Raw genomic sequence first — 19220 nt, 5'->3', positions numbered from 1 at the left:
GGGGTGGGTCCCCTGGGAGGAGGGCGGGGAGTCCTGCTCCCCGCTTGGTGCTTCTGCCCCCGGGCTCAGATTTCAACCCTAGCTGCCACTTCTGCGGTTAAGCCCGTTAGGGGAGCGGAGAGGGTCCAAGGTGGCTTACACAGGAAGGAAGGTGTGCAAGGAGCCAGCTGAGGGCCGGCTCCTGCGACCCCGGGAGCCCGGGACCTGACCAGCGTAGCCCCTCAAGCTTGCGGCGGGAAGCGGCCAACCGGCCTTTCCACCCTTCGTTGTATCGAGCTCCACCAGGGGGCGACCCGGGCCCACGTGCCACCCAGTCCTGCTCTCTCGAAACTACAACTCCCAGGCCGCTTGGGGGTCGCGCCCGCCTTGCCTCGCCTTCTCCTCGCTCCAATTGGCCGCCGCGGAAGGGGGATTGGCGGTCTCCAGGGCGACCGGCTGCGCTCCGGGCATCCGAGGCTGGGAGGCGGGTCCGCCCCCTATTGTGTAGCTGGAAGAGTGGAGCGGAGCGGTGCGGAGCAGGTGAGGGCGGGAGCGCCCTGGGGGCAATGGAACGGGGTGCCGGCGGGGGGATGGAGAACAGTGCGGGAGTTATGGGGGACAGGAAAAAGCGGGGGACTTGTGGAGAGAAGTGGAATTCTTTGGGGAGCAGAACTAGGGGAGTTCTGGGGAGTGAAGTGGAATTCTGGGTGGGTGGATGGGTGGGTGCTCCTGGAGAAGTGGAGGAGTTCTGGAGGTAATGAGTGTGCCTGGGGTGGGGGTGGGGGTTTGGTGGGTTCCAAAAATAGGGAGAAGTTCCAGGGGTCCGGAGAAGGCGAGGGAGAAGGGAATTGGGGGCGGGGTACCAGAAGTGTACTGTGGGCTGAGGCAAGAGAACTCGAGGGAGGGAAATTCCAGGGAAGAGAGGATAGGAGAAGTGGGTGAGTGGCGATTCGGGAGGAGACAGGGAGTTCCTTGAAGCGGAGAGGACCTGGTGCAATTGGAGATCAGGTGCGAAAAATAGGAATTTGGGGTGTGGGAGTTGTGAGAAGTGGGGATAACTGGGATGGGGGAATGAGAGAGTACTGGGTGGGGAGACTATTAGGTGAGGACGTAGTGGCGACAGAAGAGTTGGAAGGATCTTAGGAAAAACGGAGGAGTTCTGGGCAAACCTGGATACTGAGGTTTTCAGAAAACTGAGCCAGGAGGGAACTGGGGGTTCCTATGCATTTGGAAAAAGATATGTCTATGAGGTGGCTGGGGACAGTGGGAAGCAAGGGGGATGGATGTTTGCTGGTGAGTTATCAGGAGTAAGACGTGCAGGGCCATTCAGTACAGGCAGGGATCAGGCTGAGGGACATGGAGGATGTTTTATAGCCCATTCCGAACTGTGAGGCCAAGAGTGGGGTGGAGGCCCACAGAGCAGAGTCCACTTGGATCTGCCAGGCCCAAGGCAGCACCACCACCCCCCACCACCACCCCCAGCCAGCTGTGACTTCCTTAGATGCTCAGGGGCTGGGGCTGTCAAGAGTTCCTCCCCTCCATGGCCCAGGGCTCACTTTGTACACCCTAGGGACTGGTTGACTTTTTAGCCTCTCATGGACCATGCCCCTGGGGTTAGTGAAGGGGGAGCCTAGCAAACCTTAGGCCCCGAAGATATTGGAGGGAGAGTAAGCGGGAGGAATTGGGTTAAGGCACTTGGGTCATGGTGTCTGGCAGAGGGAGGGCTGCCTGTCAGCATCAAGAAGAGGAAGTGGCGCCAGCCGCCAGCCCCAGGACCTGCCCAGACCTGGAGGATGCTGCCTGGGCCCCCCATACCAGCAGATGGGGAGGCAATCTTCCTCTCCCAAGTGTTTGACTCATTCACGGCTAAAGCAGTATTGGGAGGCTGATGGAGAAAGAGGTACAGGGCCTCCAGCTTGCAGGGTTCACGGAGGCTGGAGAAATGAGGCAAGGATTTGTGCTCTGGGGGCCACTTTCTCTGGGTTTTCATCCAGGCTTTGCCCTTAACTGGCTCTGTGCGCCTGAGCAAAGCTCTGAGATACCCAAGGTCCTTATTTGTCACCGTGGGGTGGAGGCGATAATACTGGTTCTACCTTGCTATCTGCTACCTTGTTATCAGCGTCAGGACTAAGGAGAGAAGAGGGAGAAGAGGCTGGGCTGTGGGGGCTCTTCATCTCCCATACTTTCCTGAGAAGTCCTTTTCCAAGTGTGTAGGAACTCAATTTCCCTCCTGGCTCAGCTTTCCAAGAGCCTTAGTAACCTGGGTATCCCCAGAATTCCTCTGCTTTTTCTAAGATCTTTCCAACTCCTTTGCTCCCCACATGTCCTCACCTGTCTGGTCTCCCCACCCGGCACTCCCTCACCCCAGCCCCTCCCCCACTCATCTGCTCTCCTCTCTCCTTTTTCTGCCTTTGCTCACCTCCAGCTTTTCTCTAACTCGGGGTTTCTTCTGGTTTCCAACATTGGCCCACTCTGCATGTTGCCTTGCATTTTGCATCTAGATCTGGCGGTGCTCCAGAGGACGGCTTCATCAGGTGTTACATGAGCCAAGCCCTAACTGTCCAGAAGAGTGAGAGCTGACCCCTGTTACCCAATCAGAAGGATTGACAGGGCTTGCTGGGCTGTGCAGGTCCCTGGGCCCCTCCGTCTGGGCCCCTGTGGATAGGAGGGGCCGGGAGAGCAGGCAGCTGGGCTATGGTTTGGTGCCTCAGTCTGGCCATCCTCAGCCTGATCATCAGCCAGGGGGCTGACGGTGAGCTGGACTTCCTGGGCTCCGGAACTCCCTGTTGGCCTTGGGGTGGGTGGTGGTCCCCTGGGGTTCTCTGTGCGCAGGTCAGCGGAGGGGAGGAACAGCACTGGTTCTGCAGAAGTCGAGGATTTCCTCAACCACTTCACAAAGGCCTGGGGAGCCCACAAAGATAGAGAGGGTATCTCCCCTCCCAGCCCTGATTCTGGCCCTCTGCTGTGTCCTCATGCCACCTGCCCTGCAGGTCGAGGGAAGCCTGAGGTGGTGTCGGTGGTGGGCCGGGCCGGGGAGAGTGCGGTGCTGGGCTGTGACCTGCTGCCCCCGGCTGGCCGGCCCCCTCTGCACGTCATCGAGTGGCTGCGCTTTGGATTCCCGCTTCCCATCTTCATTCAGTTCGGCCTCTACTCTCCCCGCATCGACCCTGCTTACGTGGGTAAGGCTTATCCTCATGTGGGAGGTCGGGAGGTGTCCCCAACAAAGGTGGACTGGGTAGAGTGGGAACAAGACCTCTTCTTAACAGCTCTGTGCCTGTCCCTGTCCCAACCTCATCTCCAGCTCCACTGCCTGAACTCTGCTTAACAAGCGTGGCCCTGCTCCCAAGCAGTGTTCATTCATTGAAGGATTCATTCATTTACACACACACACACACACACACACAGACACACATGTGGTCTCTTTAAAACTCCACATGGTCTGTTCCAAAAGAGATCCTGCAGCCCTATTCCAAGTGTCCATCCTAATTCTCTAATCACTCTTTCTAGAGCTCATGAAACCTCCCAGACCATCCTGATCCTCCCTATTCTCCCTACTTGGCCCTCTCCTGGTCCCTGGCTCCGCTGTCTTCTCACTGCCCTGCCCTCCTCCTCCCCTACTTCCTTAAATGCTAGTTTGGGTGTTCTAGGCTTCTAGGGAGTGGGCTGACGGGGCAGCAGCCTGGGTGGGTTTACGACCTGTCTGCTTCTCCACTGCTTCTGATTCTGGGTACAGCAGAGTTTGTGCACGGACAGGGTGGGCTGGGGATGGACCAGGCTCCCCTAAAGATCAGCAAATGGATGGAGCTGGGCTGGTTTCCTGCTTCCGTTGGCTTCTGTATGGACTTAAAATAGTGTATAGGCCTCCCTAGGGGCCTTCTCCTGTGCCCCAGCTGGCTCCCTCGAAAGGCTCAGCTTCCTCCTAATCCCCGATGGAGCCTTAATCTGAGCGGTTTAGTGCAGGTCTCTGAGGGCAGTGTGTGGGAGAGCCTAGGGCTGGGGCTGGGGATGCTGGGGAGAGAGTCTGGCTGCCTCCTCTTCAGAGGGGAAGCCCAGGAAAGGCCACCTGGGAGGACGTCGATGGGGGCAGGGGGACCCCCTCCCTTTTCCCTCTTTAGTTTGAATCCTGGGAGAAGCCACAGGATTGGCTGAGCTGTCACTGAGGGGCAGGCTGAGCAGAGAGGGGAGGAGGCTCAGGCAGGTGCTGCAGAGGGGAAGAGTTTATTTTCAAACTGGGGGCAGTTGTTGGCAAACAGCCTGGTGGGAGCGTATGTGTCTGCACAAGCCCCCGGAGAACTGATGAAAGCGGGGCCCCAGTTAGGACAAGTGGAGAGACAACGGCTGTGCCCATCAGCCCTCCCTGCCTCTGCCCGCCGGGCTGGGAGGGGCTGGGCTGTCAGGCTGAGGCTCCGCAGAGGCAGAACATTGACAGCAGGGCAGGGGGAGGTGGAGGACAGGGGAGAGAAGGGCTTTTCCTGGGCTTCCCCCAGGGAGATGTGCAACTCTCCTCCCCCCGCACCCCCTGCCCTCCGTCCTGTCTTGAGGTCCTTCAGGCAGACAAACCACTGGACGGTAGCAACTTTGCTACCTGTGGGCTTTCTTTCTGTCTCTGTGGTGTTCCTTTGAGCTGCAAGTCTTTCTTCCTGCCCCTGCCCTTCATGCCCACCCCTGCCCCAACTCTGGAGCTCCTGGTTGGGCAGGGCTAGTCTGGGGAGTCAGGGCCCTGGGGAGAGGCCCCTGCACCCATTAACCCTTTTACTGCCTCCCAGTGTGGAAGGGGCCTCTCAGCCTTTGTGTAGGGGACTCTGAACTGCAGTTGCTAGGCAACGGGAGGTGAAGGTTGCTAAGGACAATGCTGTCCTGTCATAAACCCTCTGGGCAAGCGAAGGGGAGATGGCCTGGGACTGTGTGTGTGAGGCCTGTGGCGTAGAATGTGGGAGGGACCATGAGAGAGACTGGAGCTTCAGGGATTACACTGAAGAGAAGGCTTCCAATCTTTGAGGACCCTAGAATCCATCTAGCAGAGGAGACTGGATTTATAGACTAGTACAAAAGTAGTAAAAAGCAGTATAAAACAAGCCAGGACTAAATCCTAGGATGAAGTTAGCTGCTGTACGTAAAGAACCCAGCACAGAGCCTGTACAGAGTGCCTGCATGCTGTGAAACCGTGACTAGGCGTGCAGAGGAAAGAGGGTCCACTTCCTCTACACCAGCTTTCCTGGGGTGGATCTTAGATCAGCTCTTCTAATTCATGGGACCAGCTTCTGGTCTTCGACTTCTGTGCTGTATTTCTTGGGAGTTTCAAGATACCCCATGTGGCAGAAGGGACATGAATTTTCTCTCTGTCCAGAGTCATTTGATACAAATCAGTTATCTTATCCTCCATTTAGAACAACCTAGCTCCCTCCAATCATCTCCCCTCACTACCTTTAGCCTTGCATACTCTCTGCAGAGTCACCTCTTCCCGGAAGCCTTCCATACTCCTCTTGCTCCTTAGCTTCTTGGAATATTTTTTAAGCTTCTATGTGTATATGAACTTGCACATGTCCATGAGTGTGGATTCCCTGCCTTCCTAGAGCTTGCAAGAATGGGGACTGTGTCTCCTTCCTCTATACTCCCCTGCACGTGGGGAGGTCCAAAGACACTCAGGCTCTGGCTCTGTGGGTGGAGGGGGGCCCAGGACTCAGGAGGATACAGGACGGCCTGCCCCTGGCCAGCTTCCTGTCCTTCTGTGACTCTACAGGTCTAGCCATTCATACCTCACAGAAAAGTTAGGACATACTCTATGCTTTATTAGATGTTCTGATCAACAGACATTTGGAGCTGTTACCCATTGGCTACCAACATCCCCCGAGTGAGAATATACTGATTATGCTCAGTGATAAGTGCCCTGAGCGTCACTTGATCCTCACACTGGTGTGCAAGGGAGAGTGTGCTGCATCATGAGAAAGAAGACCTGGCTGTATCACTGAGTAGCTTATTGGAAAGAAGCTTAACATCAGTTCCTTCCTCTATAATGGAATTCTTGGAAGGATTAAGTATGGTGACAATGCCTACTATTACATGGCCCATATCCCAAACTCTATTTCCCTTCCCTCTTCTTCCTTCTTTGTAGCGACTGAAGATCACCATAATGAAAAGTTGCCATCACACGGGATGTAGTAGAGGTTGCAGGGAGTTCCCCGGTGGTCTAGTGGTTAGGATTCTGGGCTTTCACTGCCATGGCCGGGGTTCAATCCCTGGTTGGGGAGCAAGCCACGTGGCGCAGCCAAAAAAAAGAAAAAAGAAAAAAGAAGAGGTGGCAGTGGGGTCTGCGGGGGTCCCATGGCCAGGCAGTTTAGGGTTACTGAGGAATCCCACTGGTGGGAGGAAGGGTGTGATCATATTCAATATTTACCTGCACGACCCAGGCTTATCTTCTAGGTGGGGATTTAAACACCTAGCCCTTTAAGCAGCTCCACCCTTTCTAGAGAATCTGCACCCTTGGACCTCATTCTTAGAAGAAAAAAGTCCCTTGCCTATGAGCACAGCGCCGGCCTCAGCCTGATCTTCTCCTCTTTTTTCCTGATGGCTTCAGGGCCCCCACAGGTTTTGATTCTATTTCAGAAAGGTGAACCCTCGAGGTAGAATGCAAGCAGATCGGAGGGGGCGAGTGTGTGAGCAGCTTCAGATTGCCCAGTCTTAGAACGGGCTAAGTAGGGGCACAGTCTGGTTGCCTTTGTTTGGCATAACCCACAAGAATTAGAAAATGTCAGTTGTCCCTATCAAAGGTCAAGGCGGGGTGGGTAGCTGATGAATGTGGAGGGCTGGAGGCAGCGGGACCTCTTTGTGGACTGTTGGCGTAACCCAGGTGAGAGATGCTATGGGACTAAACTAAAGAGAAGGTGGTAGAGAGGGAAACAGCATCTAGGAGGTAGAATTGAAAGGCTTACTGAACAAGCAGATGTGGGGTTAATGGGGAGAGCAATCTAGGTGACACCAGGTTTCTGGTAGGGTGACGTGCATGATGGCACTGTTCACTAATACAGGGGAGAAGAAGGAGAGGGTGTGTCGTCAGGTGAGGGATGGAGCCAAGGTTGAATGCAGGCTGCTGATTTCAAATCATGAGCTCATTCATTTGTTCAACCATTTTTATTTAAGCACCCGCTGATGCCAGGCACCATGCTGCCTGCCTTCCATCCACCCTACCTGGATTTTTTCTCTCTGATTTTATAGATGAAGAAGTTGATGTTGAGAGAGAAGTTAAGTGATTTGGCTAAAGAAGTAAATGGCAGAGCTGGAGGCTAGGTTTCTGTGGCTCCCAAGTGTGTGCCTTGCTCACTAGGCTGCACTGCCAGGGACCCACGAAGCTGTCTGGGGTGCAGGGCTCCAGTCAGGGTGGAAGGGCGCTGTCTGCTTGCACTGGGGCTGGGTGCTTTGTGGAGCTCTGTGTAGTCTGTCAGCCGGGGCTTGGATGCCCTGGAGCGTGAGGGGATGGGGTGAGGAGGCTGCTGACCTTGCTGCCTGGCTGGTTTGGACTCTGGCCACCCTAAGGCGCTTAGGCCGCTGATAATAGCCCTGGCGGATTAGGGGCTTTGGTAGGCGAGGTGTGGATCCCAAACACAGCTGTGGTTTCTGGGCACCGAGTCCTCTGGCAGGAGTACTCCCGGGACCCCCCTTACAAAAAGAGCTCAGGGATGGGCAGATTCTGTATGAATCCAGAGGAGACTTAAGTGTTGGCTCTTCAAGCCCCTTCCCCCTACAGTCCTGGAAGCTGGGCGTAGTTCAGTGTCCACCTGCTGCTGCTCTGGTTTCTCTTTGTCTAAGCTGGGTCCCAGCTGCTGAAAGGCAGGAGCCATCAGAGGGGCTGAAGGGAGAGATCTGCCCTCAGTGACCCCAACTCCATCTGTGCCTCTCTGGACACCACTCTATCAGGGTAACTGGGAGACACTGAGCCTGTTCTTGACGTCTGAGAATGACCAGTGTGACCAGGGGCCTGGGGCTCCCATGGGGTCCCTTCAGCACCCTTGATCCAGGGCTCCTCCCCCAGGGCGTGTCCGGCTTCAGAAAGGGGCATCTCTCCAGATCGAGGGGCTCCGGGCTGAGGACCAGGGCTGGTACGAGTGCCGCGTGCTCTTCCTGGACCAGCACAGACCCGAGGACGACTCTGCTAACGGCTCCTGGGTGCACCTCACAGTCAATTGTATGAAGCTGGGAGCAGGCACGCGGTGGAGGAGGGAGGGGAGGGGAAGGAGGAGGGAGGGGAGAGGAAGGAGGGGGAGGGGAGGGAAGGAGGGGGAAGGGGAGGGGAAGGAGGGGGAGGGGAGGGGAAGGAGGAAGGAGGGGAGGGGAAGGAGGAAGGAGGGGTGGGGAGGGGAAGGAGGAGGGAGGGGAGGGGAAGGAGGAAGGAGGGGAGGGGAGGGGAAGGAGGAGGGAAGGGAGGGGAAGGAGGGGGAGGGGAAGGAGGGGGGAGGGGAGAGAGGAGGGTGGGGAGGGGAAGGAGGGGGAGGGGAGGAGGGCAGTCCCGATGCCCCACCCTTGCTGACACCCCTTGTTTGCTGGCTCCCTGTTTGCATCTTACCCCTGCCACCCCCACTTCTGCCCTTTCAGTTCCTCAAACCTAAATCCAATCAGCCTTCTCAGCTCTTTGTTAGGAACTTCCTCTTCCTCTCTCTTCCCTGCACCTGCCTCCCTGGCCAATAGAGGGTAATGGGTAGGAGGGGATAAGGGGTTATTGAGCCCTGAGTGAAACATCACTCACATATATACAACATTTTGTTTTTTCAAAACACCTTTTAACCCAGTACCTCATGAATTCTGTCTCAACCCTAAGAAGCAAGGAGGTCATAATTATTCCCATTTCATAGATGGGGCATGGGGAGACTGGGTCATGCCACTGATTAGTGGCAGAGCAGTCTAGAACTCAGGTCCCCTGACTCCCAGGACAGTGCTTTTCTAGAGGGCACCTAGCTCTCTCCCAGCTCTGAACACCCAGCCTGGTGGTCAGCTCCCTCACCAACTCTGCAGGCCAGTGGGGAAACTGGGCTTGTGCATCCTTACTGGGTCCTGGGTGCAGCAGACAGGGTGGCCCTGGGTTGGGGATTCCTATGAAGCTGGTGGGCTGATGGGCTGAAGGCTGAGGCCCTGATCTGCCTCCCTGGTCCTCGGACGCTGCTCTTTGGGCTGATGGCCCCTCTGGCAATCCCTGACGCCTCTCTCCTTGCAGCGCCCCCTCAATTTCTGGAGACGCCTCCTCAGGTGCTGGAAGTGCGGGAACTGGAGCCTGTGACCCTGCGTTGCGCGGCCCGCGGCAGCCCCCAACCTCGTGTGACTTGGAAGCTCCGAGGACAGGACCTCGGCCAGGGCCAGAGTCAGGTGCAAGTGAGTCCCAGGGCTGGACAGGGTGCGCCAGATAGAGTGTGAGGCAGTTAGTGGCCTGGGAGCGGGGCTGGAGGCCAGGAGGTTGGGAGACGTGCCTGAGGAGGGGTCTGGCATTGGCTTCCCTGAGCCCAGCACGCTGCCTCCCTCTGCTGGCCAGCCTCGGAAGTGCGGGGTCTGAGGCCCGCCTTGGGCAGGGGAGACACAAGGGTCCTTCCTCACCCACTCTGATTCTAGGTGCAGAACGGGACGCTGCGGATCCGGAGGGTGGAGCGAGGCAGCTCCGGGGTCTACACCTGCCAAGCCTCCAGCACTGAGGGCAGCGCCATCCACGCCACCCAGCTGCTGGTGCTAGGTGCTGTCTCGGGGGAGGGCCGGGAAACAGGACACACGTGAGAGGACTGACCTGTGGCTGGAGGTGCACACAGCCAGCAGGGGGGGGGGGCTTGTGCCTGAGGGCAGGGGCCCACGGAGAGGGAGGGAGCTCCCAATGCAGGCTCTTCCTCTAAAACCAGCGTCTTGCCTGTAAAAGGATCAGTGAATGGAGATAGATATTTAGTGCCAGCAATGTGGTATAGTGAGAAGGGCATGAGTGCTGGTGTTGGACCATGAGCCATGGAACCCCCTTGACCTCCAGTTTCCTCATCTATACAAAGAGGTTCCTATGTTCCTCGCAGGACTGTTACAAGAATTAGGTTCAGACGAGCACAACGATCATAGTAATTCCTGGCCAAGCCCTTCCCCTTAGAAAGAAAGCTGAGAAGTAGACTCTGCCTTCATGGAGCCTCTTACCCACAGGGGGAAATAAGACGCAGTGGCGAAGTGCTGCTCTCCTGGGTACTGTGGGAAAGGCAGTGCTGGGCAGTGGTGTAGGGTGAAGTCTGGTGTTGAGAAGGCCTGAGTATGAATTTGCCTTCCCCGCTCATCTCAGGCAAGTCACCTCACAGTCTCTCTGCCTCTGAGCCTTCATGTCTTCACCTATGAAGTGGAGACTAATTTCTACCACAAAGGGCTCTTGGGAAGATTAAATGAGAATAGTGCAGGTGAGGTGCTCAGCTATGCTCGGCATGCCTGTAAGCGCTCTATACACCAACTCATATCATTACCACTTATTACTGACCACTCACACAGTAAGAGCCCAGAGAAGGGAAACAGCAGTGCAGCTGCAGATGCTAGAGACGGTTTGGCAGGGGCTCTGTGGCCTGGCCAGGCTCTCAGGGAAGAGCATTCTAGACTGTGGGTTCAGAGAGCAAAGGCATGGAGATGGGAGTGAGACTGGCATAGGCACAGTGAGCTGCCCATACTGACCTGAAAGAGTTCACAAAGACTTGACATATGAAAAGATAGTTGGCCAGGCAGGGGTTACAAGGGCCCACAGGGCTGGGTCAAGAAGTTTGAGCTTAATGTGCTAGGAGCCAGGAGCTGTTGTGGGTTCTTGAGTAGACATGTTCTGTGGCCAAAGGTGGGGGGGCGGGCATTTCTGCATGAATGGCCATCAGAGTGGCAGTGATGGTGGAGCCTGGAGTCAGGGATTGCTGCAGCATCTTGGGGTAAGGTACTGGGTACCCAGATTAAGGTAGGAGACATAGAGGTGATTTCAGATGTGACAGATGAGGGATGGAAAGGGTAGTGGGTGTAAAGGTGTAAAGGATGATCAGAGGGGTAAAACTGATTCCCCCTCACCAACACACACACACACACACACACACACACACACACACACACACACACACACACGAGAAACTAGGTGAATGGAGGTGATGGGAAGGGGAGCTGGCCAGGGCAGAGGAAGGGTTAAATAAATAGGGTGTTAAATAAAAGGGTTAGGACCTGTTTCCATTCCCAAGGCTTTGTAGCAACCAGCCCTGTATTCCAGAGAGTGGACCTGGGAAGAACTGTAGAAGTGACCCTCAGGGTTCCTGGAAGACTGGGCTGAGGCCTCCCCTTCCCCGTGTGCTTCTCCCGACAGGACCCCCAGTCATCGTGGTGCCCCCCAAGAACAGCACGGTCAATGCCTCCCAGGATGTTTCCCTGGCCTGCCAGGCTGAGGCGTACCCCACTAACCTCACCTACAGCTGGTTCCAGGACAGCACCAATGTCTTCCACATTAGGTGGGGCATGGGGTGGGGTGGGTGTGGGGAACTGATGGGCAGTCTGAGTCCAGCAAGGCCTGGACCCCCCTGCCCACGTGCCATACTGCAGCCGCCTGCAGCCCCGAGTGCGGATCCTGGTGGATGGCAGCTTGCGGCTGCAGGCCGCCCAGCCTGATGATGCGGGCCGCTACACCTGTGTACCCAGCAATGGCCTTCCACGCCCACCCTCGGCCTCTGCCTACCTCACTGTTCTCTGTAAGCCTGACCCCAGCTCCCTCCCCAGACTGCTCTCCTCCCCTGGGCCAGGCCAAACTCCTCCCCGACAACTTGCCACTGCTTCCCCCCAGACCCTGCCCAGGTGACTGCCATGCCTCCTGAGACACCCCTGCCCATGGGCATGCGGGGGGTGATCCGGTGCCCAGTTCGTGCCAACCCCCCACTGCTCTTTGTCAGCTGGACCAAGGATGGGCAGGCCCTGCAGCTGGACAAGGTACAGGCTTGGGGCAGGGGATAGAGGGCTTAGCTTGGTGGTATTCTAGCCAGGACAGCTGGGGTGGCATTAGATCAATTCAGTGAATGGGGAACATGCTGTGTAGGTTGTCAGATGGGGAGCAGGAGCAGAGACACCCATGCCTACAGGGGGCAGCACAGCTGTGCAGACACTCTGCTAGAAGGCCAGGAGGCAGCGAGCACCTTCCTCTTAGGACTGGTTGAGGATAGATCAGCAACAGCTTCTGGGACTCTGGTGATGGGCCTTGAAGGGTGGAGAGACATTCCATGCAGAAACCAGGGCCCAGAGGCAGGAAACAGCATAGTGCATTTATGGTATAATGAGTCTACCAGCTGGCGGGGAGCTACAGTGCCTATGGGGACGTGACTGGTGTAGAGAAATCTGGAAAGACTGGTTGGGACCAAAAGGAGGAACTATGGATGCCAAGTTAATATTACCTCATTCCACGGTGATTGAGATCTTTTGTTTGTCGGCGAAGACCACAAATTCCTTGTGGGCTAGTATTTCATCTTTTTAATCCTAGTCTCCCCAGGGCTACTGCAACTGTAGTGGTGCTCAGTAAATTTTTGTCTAAGGTTTAAAAAGAGAAGTCCAAAGCCATTCAGAGGCAGTGAAGTTGCTTGGGCAACGGTGTGATAGGAATGGAGAGGAAGAGACTGGACAGACAGAGGGGGTACAGAGGCTATTGAAATGAGAGTGTGGGTGAGAGGTTACGAGGCCTGAGTTAGAAAGGAGGACATGAAGATAGATGGGACAAAAGGCCTTCCCAGGAGGACAGACGTGGGGCGTGAGACACAGTGAGGAGTCGGATGTTAGCCTTTAACGCTGAACTAGGGAAGCCAGGAAGAAGAACCAGTTTGGGGTGGAAGATGCAGGATGTAATCTCGGAGTGCTGGGAAGACAGCAGGCCGGGAGACCCACACTGCTCAAGCTCAACCCCAGGGTGTGCCGTGCACACTGGATTCCCTGTGAGTGGCTCTCCTGGAGTCTGCAGTCCCAGTCTTCACACCCATTGGTAGTGGCCCCTCTGTAGGAAAGAGAAAGGAAGGATGGAATTCACAGAGAGGTCTGGCCTAGGGGTAGGGCTGTGGCATCCTCTGCATAGATGTGGGTCCCTCCTGCGCATTGCCTCTCTCCATCTCTGGTCTGGCCTCCACTGAGTTTCTCTCTCTGGTTGTCATCTCCTCATGCCTCCAGTTCCCTGGCTGGTCCCAGGGCCCAGAAGGCTCCCTGATCATTGCCCTGGGGAATGAGGATGTGCTGGGAGAATACTCCTGCACCCCCTACAACCGTCTTGGCACTGCAGGGCCCTCCCCGGTGACCCGCGTACTGCTCAAGGTGAGGCTCGGGGTCGGGGGGGGGGGCAGCGGCAGCGGGTCAGGTGGCCGAAGATGTGAGCCTAGTGCTGACACCGGGCTGACAGAGGCGGGTGGGACAGACACATGTGGGGAGGTGGGGCGGGCTTCCCAGTCTGTGTTTCCCATGGTGGCCACGGCAGCAGCTATCAGATGCCATCACAGAGGTTTTTGCAGAGATGGTGCTGGGGAGGTGGGGCATCGGTCACCTCCACACAGTAAGATATCCTGCCTGCCCCGACCCTTTAACTTGGACCAGGCTGCCTTCCGCTCTAGAGGGAAGAGAGTGGGAAGCAGAGGGCAGGGTGAAGGGTGTTCTGAGAGGCCCTCGTCTCTCCAGCAATGTCCCTACAGCTCCCCTGCTGGGGAACAGAGAGAAAGCTAGAGAGACACTGAGAGATGGAGACAGACGCAGCATGACGGGGGCCCCGCAGAGGGGAAGTAACGACCCTTAGACAGCAGTGTGAGAGAGCCCCCTCCCAATGCCAGATCTGGCTTACAGGCTCCCCCAGCTTTTCTAGAACGGCCCAAGGAAGAATATTTCCAAGAAGTAGGGCGGGAGCTACTCATTCCCTGCTCTGCCCGAGGAGACCCTTCTCCTACTATCTCCTGGGCTAAGGTAAGGCTCCTGACCCCACTCCTCCTGTATTCATGCCTGCTACGCCCCAGCCTCTCCATGCCCCTGGCCGTTCTGTGGGAGGGAGATGGTGGGGAGGAGAGGGCTGTCAGAGGCAGGGCGGGGAGGAAACTGGAGCTGCCCAGAGAGATGAGTGGCGCCCTTGGTGAGGGGTGGCTGCGTGTGTCCTCAGGGCTGACCAGTGGTTCTGTAGGTGGGCCGGGGGCTGCAGGGCCAGGCCCAGGTGGATAGCAACAGTAGCCTCATCCTGCGACCGTTGACCAAGGAGGCCCACGGGCGCTGGGAGTGCACAGCCAGCAATGCTGTGGCCCGAGTGGCCACCTCCACGAATGTCTACGTGCTGGGTTAGTGGGGGCAGAGCCAGCTGGAGGCAGCCATGTGGGAAGGAGACGGGAATAAATCATTTTGGGGGGCCCAGATGGGGGATCTTGGGTGGGGTGCCCCTGGAATGATGGGTGGAGGGCCGAAGCCCTAGTCTCCCCCTAGCTCTTTGCTGTCCCTCAGGAGCCTGACCATCATCCCTCTGTTCCCCCCACCCAGGCACCAGCCCCCACGTTGTCACCAATGTGTCTGTCGTGCCTTTGCCCAAGGGTGCCAATGTCTCCTGGGAGCCTGGCTTTGATGGTGGCTACCTGCAGAGATTCAGCGTCTGGTACACCCCATTGTGAGTGACCTGCCCCTGCCATCCCTCTCCCTCCAACACCCTGATTCTCTCTGGCCCTCTGCCTTTTCTCCCAGCCCTCTATCCCAGCCCTGCCCTAACTCTGCTGCCCGAGCTCCAGAGAATCTCAGGGATTCATGGCCCAGGTCCTGAGACCCCAGATGGTGGAAGGGAGGGGAGAGGTCAGCTCTCTGGACTCCAACCTTCCTGCTCTTCCTAGTAGGTGAGGTGCCCCCCATTTCCTCCTGTCCTCCAGGGCAAAGCGTCCTGACCGAGCCCACTACGACTGGGTGTCCTTGGCTGTGCCCATGGGGGCTGCTTACCTCCTAGTGCCAGGCTTGCAGCCCCACACCCAATACCAGTTCAGCGTCCTCGCTCAGAACAAGCTGGGGAGCGGGCCCTTCAGCGAGATCGTCTTGTCTGCCCCTGAAGGTGAGAGACCTCTTATCCAGAGCAGCAGACAAGGATAGGCAAGGGCTGTAGGGACCTGGGTGGGAGGGGGCAGAGGTGCTGGGCCGCTTGGGGGCCAGAGGGCTTTGTGGAAGATGATCCAAGCTTGTCTTTAGGGGCTCTGGGAGAGCAGCTGGGCACCAGGGGATGTCGAAGGCCAGAGGAGCAGGGGAGGAGCACTGGAAATCCGATCTTTACAAGTCTGTCTGTCCCATTCAGGGCTTCCTACCACACCAGCTGCCCCCAGTCCTCCCCCAACAGAGATGCTGCCTCCCCTGTCCCCTCCGAGAGGTCTGGTGGCAGTGAGGACACCCCGGGGAGTCCTCCTGCATTGGGATCCCCCAGAACTGGTCCCTAAGAGACTGGATGGCTACGTCCTGGAGGCACGGCAAGGCTCCCAGGGGTGGGAGGTGCTGGATCGGGCCGTGGCAGGCAGTGAAATGCAGTTGTTGGTGCCAGGACTTATCAAGGTAGGTGTGGGAGGTGGGCACAGGGAGGGTCCTCCCAGCAGCCCTCCAGCCCTCTGCTTCACTCCCCAAACCTGATCTCACCCTGATTTGACTATCCTCACCTCCGGCTGTCCACTTCACCTGTACCTTCCAACTGCAAAGTCTTTCCGAACGGGGTTGGGGGTGGGCAGTGCTGAGCCCTGACCCCCTTCCTGGACCCCAACCCCCAGGACGTTCTCTACGAGTTCCGCCTTGTGGCCTTCGCCGGTAGCTATGTCAGTGATCCCAGCAACACGGCCAACGTCTCCACTTCTGGTGAGAATCTGGCAGGAGGGCAGAGCCCTGGGGATTGGGGGGCTCGAAGCCCACAAAGTCGTGGACACCGACCCTCCCCCGTGGCCCTTTGCCCAGGCCTGGAGGTCTACCCCTCGCGCACACAGCTGCCGGGCCTCCTGCCCCAGCCAGTGCTGGCCGGCGTGGTGGGCGGGGTCTGCTTCCTGGGCGTGGCTGTCCTCGTGAGTATCCTGGCCGCTTGCCTTATGAACCGGCGCAGAGCCGCGCGTCGCCACCGAAAACGCCTCCGCCAAGGTAGGCCACCTGCCAGGCCCCGCCCCTCCATAAGCACCTCCTGCCTGGAGGAGAAATCCCTCCCTCCTGCGTGGGCCAGGTGTGTTCCCACAACCCATGGTCCTGCTTCCCCACTGGCCTCCACTTTTCCCAGGCAGATGGGATTGGGCGCCTGTGTCACCTCTGGTTCTCCTGTCCTTACAGATCCACCTCTTATCTTCTCTCTGGCCAGGAAGTCAGCTCCCCAGTAAGTCCCTCCACTTCCTTGGCTTCCTTCTGCCTTCTGTGAGCACCAGGGCTCTCTGCTTCCTTTTCTGCACCTTGGGGAGGGGTAGGAACAGAAGTGAGAGGGAGGTAAGGATGGAAGTGCAGAGGCCCCAGCCTGGGGGCTGGTCCAGTGGTGCCTGTGCCTTCCCTCCACCGCTCCACCCCTCCACCATGTGGGTCCTTTTCTCCCTTGCTCTCCCTAGCTCTGCTCTGTTCTGCATCAAACCTCTCAAGGCCTGACCCTAGTTCCTGGGAGGGGGACTGGCCCCCTACCACAGACCCTGATCTCCTGTCCTTCCCCAGCTCTGCTTCGGGCTCGGGCAGTCCTGACAGCGTGGCGAAGCTGAAGCTCCAGTGTTCCCCAGTTCCCAGCCTGCGCCAGAGTCTGCTCTGGGGGGAACCCGCTGGACACCCCAGCCCCCCTCTGGATCCTCCACCTAGCCGGGGGCCCTTACCCCTGGAGCCCATTTGCCGGGGACCAGATGGGAGATTTGTGATGGGACCCAAGGTGGGGACCTCCCAAGAGAAGTCAGGCCCTGAGCAGGCTGAGCCTCGGACCCCAGCTCAGCGTCAGGCCAGGTCCTATGATGGCAGCAGCAGCCCCAGTGGGATGCCCCAGCCCCTCTGCATTGCAGACATCAGCCCTGTGAGGCCCCCTCCAGCAGCGCCACCCAGTTCCCTGCCAGGTCCAGGACCCCTGCTCCAGTACCTGAGCCTGCCCTTCTTCAGGGAGATGAATGTAGATGGGGACTGGCCCCCCTTGGAGGAGCCTGCTCCTTCCCCAGATTACATGGATACCCAGCCCCGCCCCACCTCATCTCTCCTCCACCCCCTGGACTCCTGCTCTGAGTTCCCCAGGGCAGCACTTCCTGGGGCCATGCTTGGGGTTGGGGCCTCCCCAGAGCCCCCGTACACAGCACTGACTGACTGGACACTGAGGGAGCGGCTGCTGCCAAGCCTTCTGCCTGCCGCGCCTCGGGGCAGCCTCACAAGCCAGAGCAGTGGGCGGGGCAGCGCCTCCTTCCTTCGGCCGCCTTCCACGGCCCCCTCTGCAGGAGGCAGCTACCTCAGCCCCGCTCCAGGAGACACCAGCAGCTGGGCCAGTGGCCCTGAGAGGTGGCCCCGAAGGGAGCATGTGGTGACAGTCAGCACGAGGTGAGGGCAGTCCCTGCCCAGCCCTGCCCTATCCAGATTCTCCCCACCCCTCTCCTATACCGTCTGCCTTCTCTGCTCCATTCCCACCCTGGGACCAGGAGAGCTGAGGTCCTTTTGCTGAGGTCCAGGGATCTTCGGAGGAAACCCATGTCCCACCCTCAGCTTGGGGTCCCCGGGTTCAGGCTTTTCTGGCTACCCTCCATTGCTCCACCCATACCAAACATCTGTCCCTTTTAACAGGAGGAACACATCTGTGGATGAGAACTATGAATGGGACTCAGAATTCCCAGGGGACATGGAATTGCTGGAGACTCTGCACCTGGGCTTGACTGGCCCTCGATCCCGACTTGAAGCTGAGCCCGAGCTAGGTGTGGGTGCCCTCCAGAAAGGCAGGCACCCCTGGCCTTGCTGTCCTGCACCCACACCCTTAGGACCTAGTCAGTTCCCAGCCGGGCCCTGTGCCCCAGGCCCTCTCCTCTTGCTGTCTTGGCTTCTCTGCATTGGCAGGCCCTAGAGAGCTTCATGGTGCCGGTGAACCACAAGACTTCACCCAGGGAGCCTTAAGACTTCTTCCTTTCGTTATTCCGCCCTCTTGCAGGTGCAAAGACTCCAGAGGAGGGCTGCCTCCTGAATACTGCCCACACTCCTGGCCCTGAGGCCCGCTGTGCTGCCCTTCGGGAGGAATTCCTGGCCTTCCGCCGCCGTCGAGATGCTGCTAGGTTCCGGCTACCGGCCTATCGACAACCAGTCTCCCACCCTGAACAGGCCACTCTGCTATGAATTCCCTAATGTGAGGCAGGGGGAAGGCACATGGACCCTGCAAAGAAGGCCCCCAGCAAAAACTAGCTCCAGCCTGGGACACTGCCGCTCCTCCTTTGGTGCTCAGGCACAGACCCTGACAGTGGGCTTAGTGTGGGATGTGCTGAGCCTCTAGAGTCTGGGGACTGGAACAGGGATCTTAGGTCTGCCCGTGTGTGTGTGTGTGTGTGTGTGTGTGTGTGTGTGCATGCGCGCGTGTGTGGTGTTTGTGGTGTGGGTGAGGTTTTTTTACAGGTGAATAAAGTCTGAAAATTTTCTGTGTGTCATCTGCTTTGAATTTGAGAGGGAGGTTGGAAAATCCCTGAACCCTAAAAAAGGAGGGTACTCTTCCTGAATGAATGGACGTACCTTCAATATCCATTCAAAAAGCATTTACTGAGTGCCTACTGAGGTCAGCTATTGAATGCCTACTGAGACCAGCCATTGAGCTAGATGCAGAGGAAGTACAAAGTTCACAAGACATGTCTGCTCTTGGGGAGTTCTTTCTGGTCGGTGAAGCAGGCAAGTAAAGAAATAGTTACAGGGCTTCCCGGGTGGCGCAGTGGTTGAGAGTCCGCCTGCCGATGCAGGGGATACGGGTTCGTGCCCTGGTCCGGGAAGATCCCACATGCCGCAGAGCGGCTGGGCCTGTGAGCCATGGGCACTGAGCCTGCGCGTCCGGAGCCTGTGCTCCACAACGGGAGAGGCCACAACAGTGAGAGGCCCGTGTACCACAAAAAAAAAAAAAAAAAAAGAAAGAAAGAAATAGTTACAGTATGATGTGATAAGTTCTGTGATAAAGTATGTGTTGGTTATTAAGGTAGCACGAAGGAAGGAGTCAGCAAACAGTGAATGCTTACAGCTTGAGCTGGGATAAATTGGGACGATTGCAGGCATCATCACAGGAAGTGAGAACAATGATAACAGCCACAGCTGAGCACTCA

The 19220-nt window shown here is 57.5% G+C and overlaps 1 protein-coding gene across 1 annotated transcript; it reads left to right on the top strand.

The window, feature by feature from the left end:
• Positions 1-388: 388 nt before the first annotated feature.
• Positions 389-18465, top strand: IGSF9 (immunoglobulin superfamily member 9). Its single transcript, XM_082612975.1, has 21 exons — positions 389-519; positions 2481-2731; positions 2970-3158; positions 8006-8158; positions 9182-9336; positions 9571-9688; positions 11303-11444; positions 11536-11681; positions 11774-11916; positions 13135-13275; positions 13795-13911; positions 14123-14273; positions 14470-14593; positions 14847-15022; positions 15260-15510; positions 15720-15804; positions 15901-16077; positions 16261-16303; positions 16627-17478; positions 17719-17846; positions 18077-18465. Exons 2-21 carry the CDS (start codon positions 2674-2676, stop codon positions 18256-18258), a joined length of 3531 nt encoding a protein of 1176 aa, XP_082469101.1. The 5' UTR covers positions 389-519; positions 2481-2673; the 3' UTR covers positions 18259-18465.
• Positions 18466-19220: the final 755 nt, after the last annotated feature.

This window comes from Mesoplodon mirus (assembly GCF_964341445.2).
Source record: "Mesoplodon mirus genome assembly, chromosome: 3".
Taxonomy (NCBI): Eukaryota; Metazoa; Chordata; class Mammalia; order Artiodactyla; family Ziphiidae; genus Mesoplodon; species Mesoplodon mirus.
This window is presented reverse-complemented; position numbering and strand designations above follow the sequence as displayed.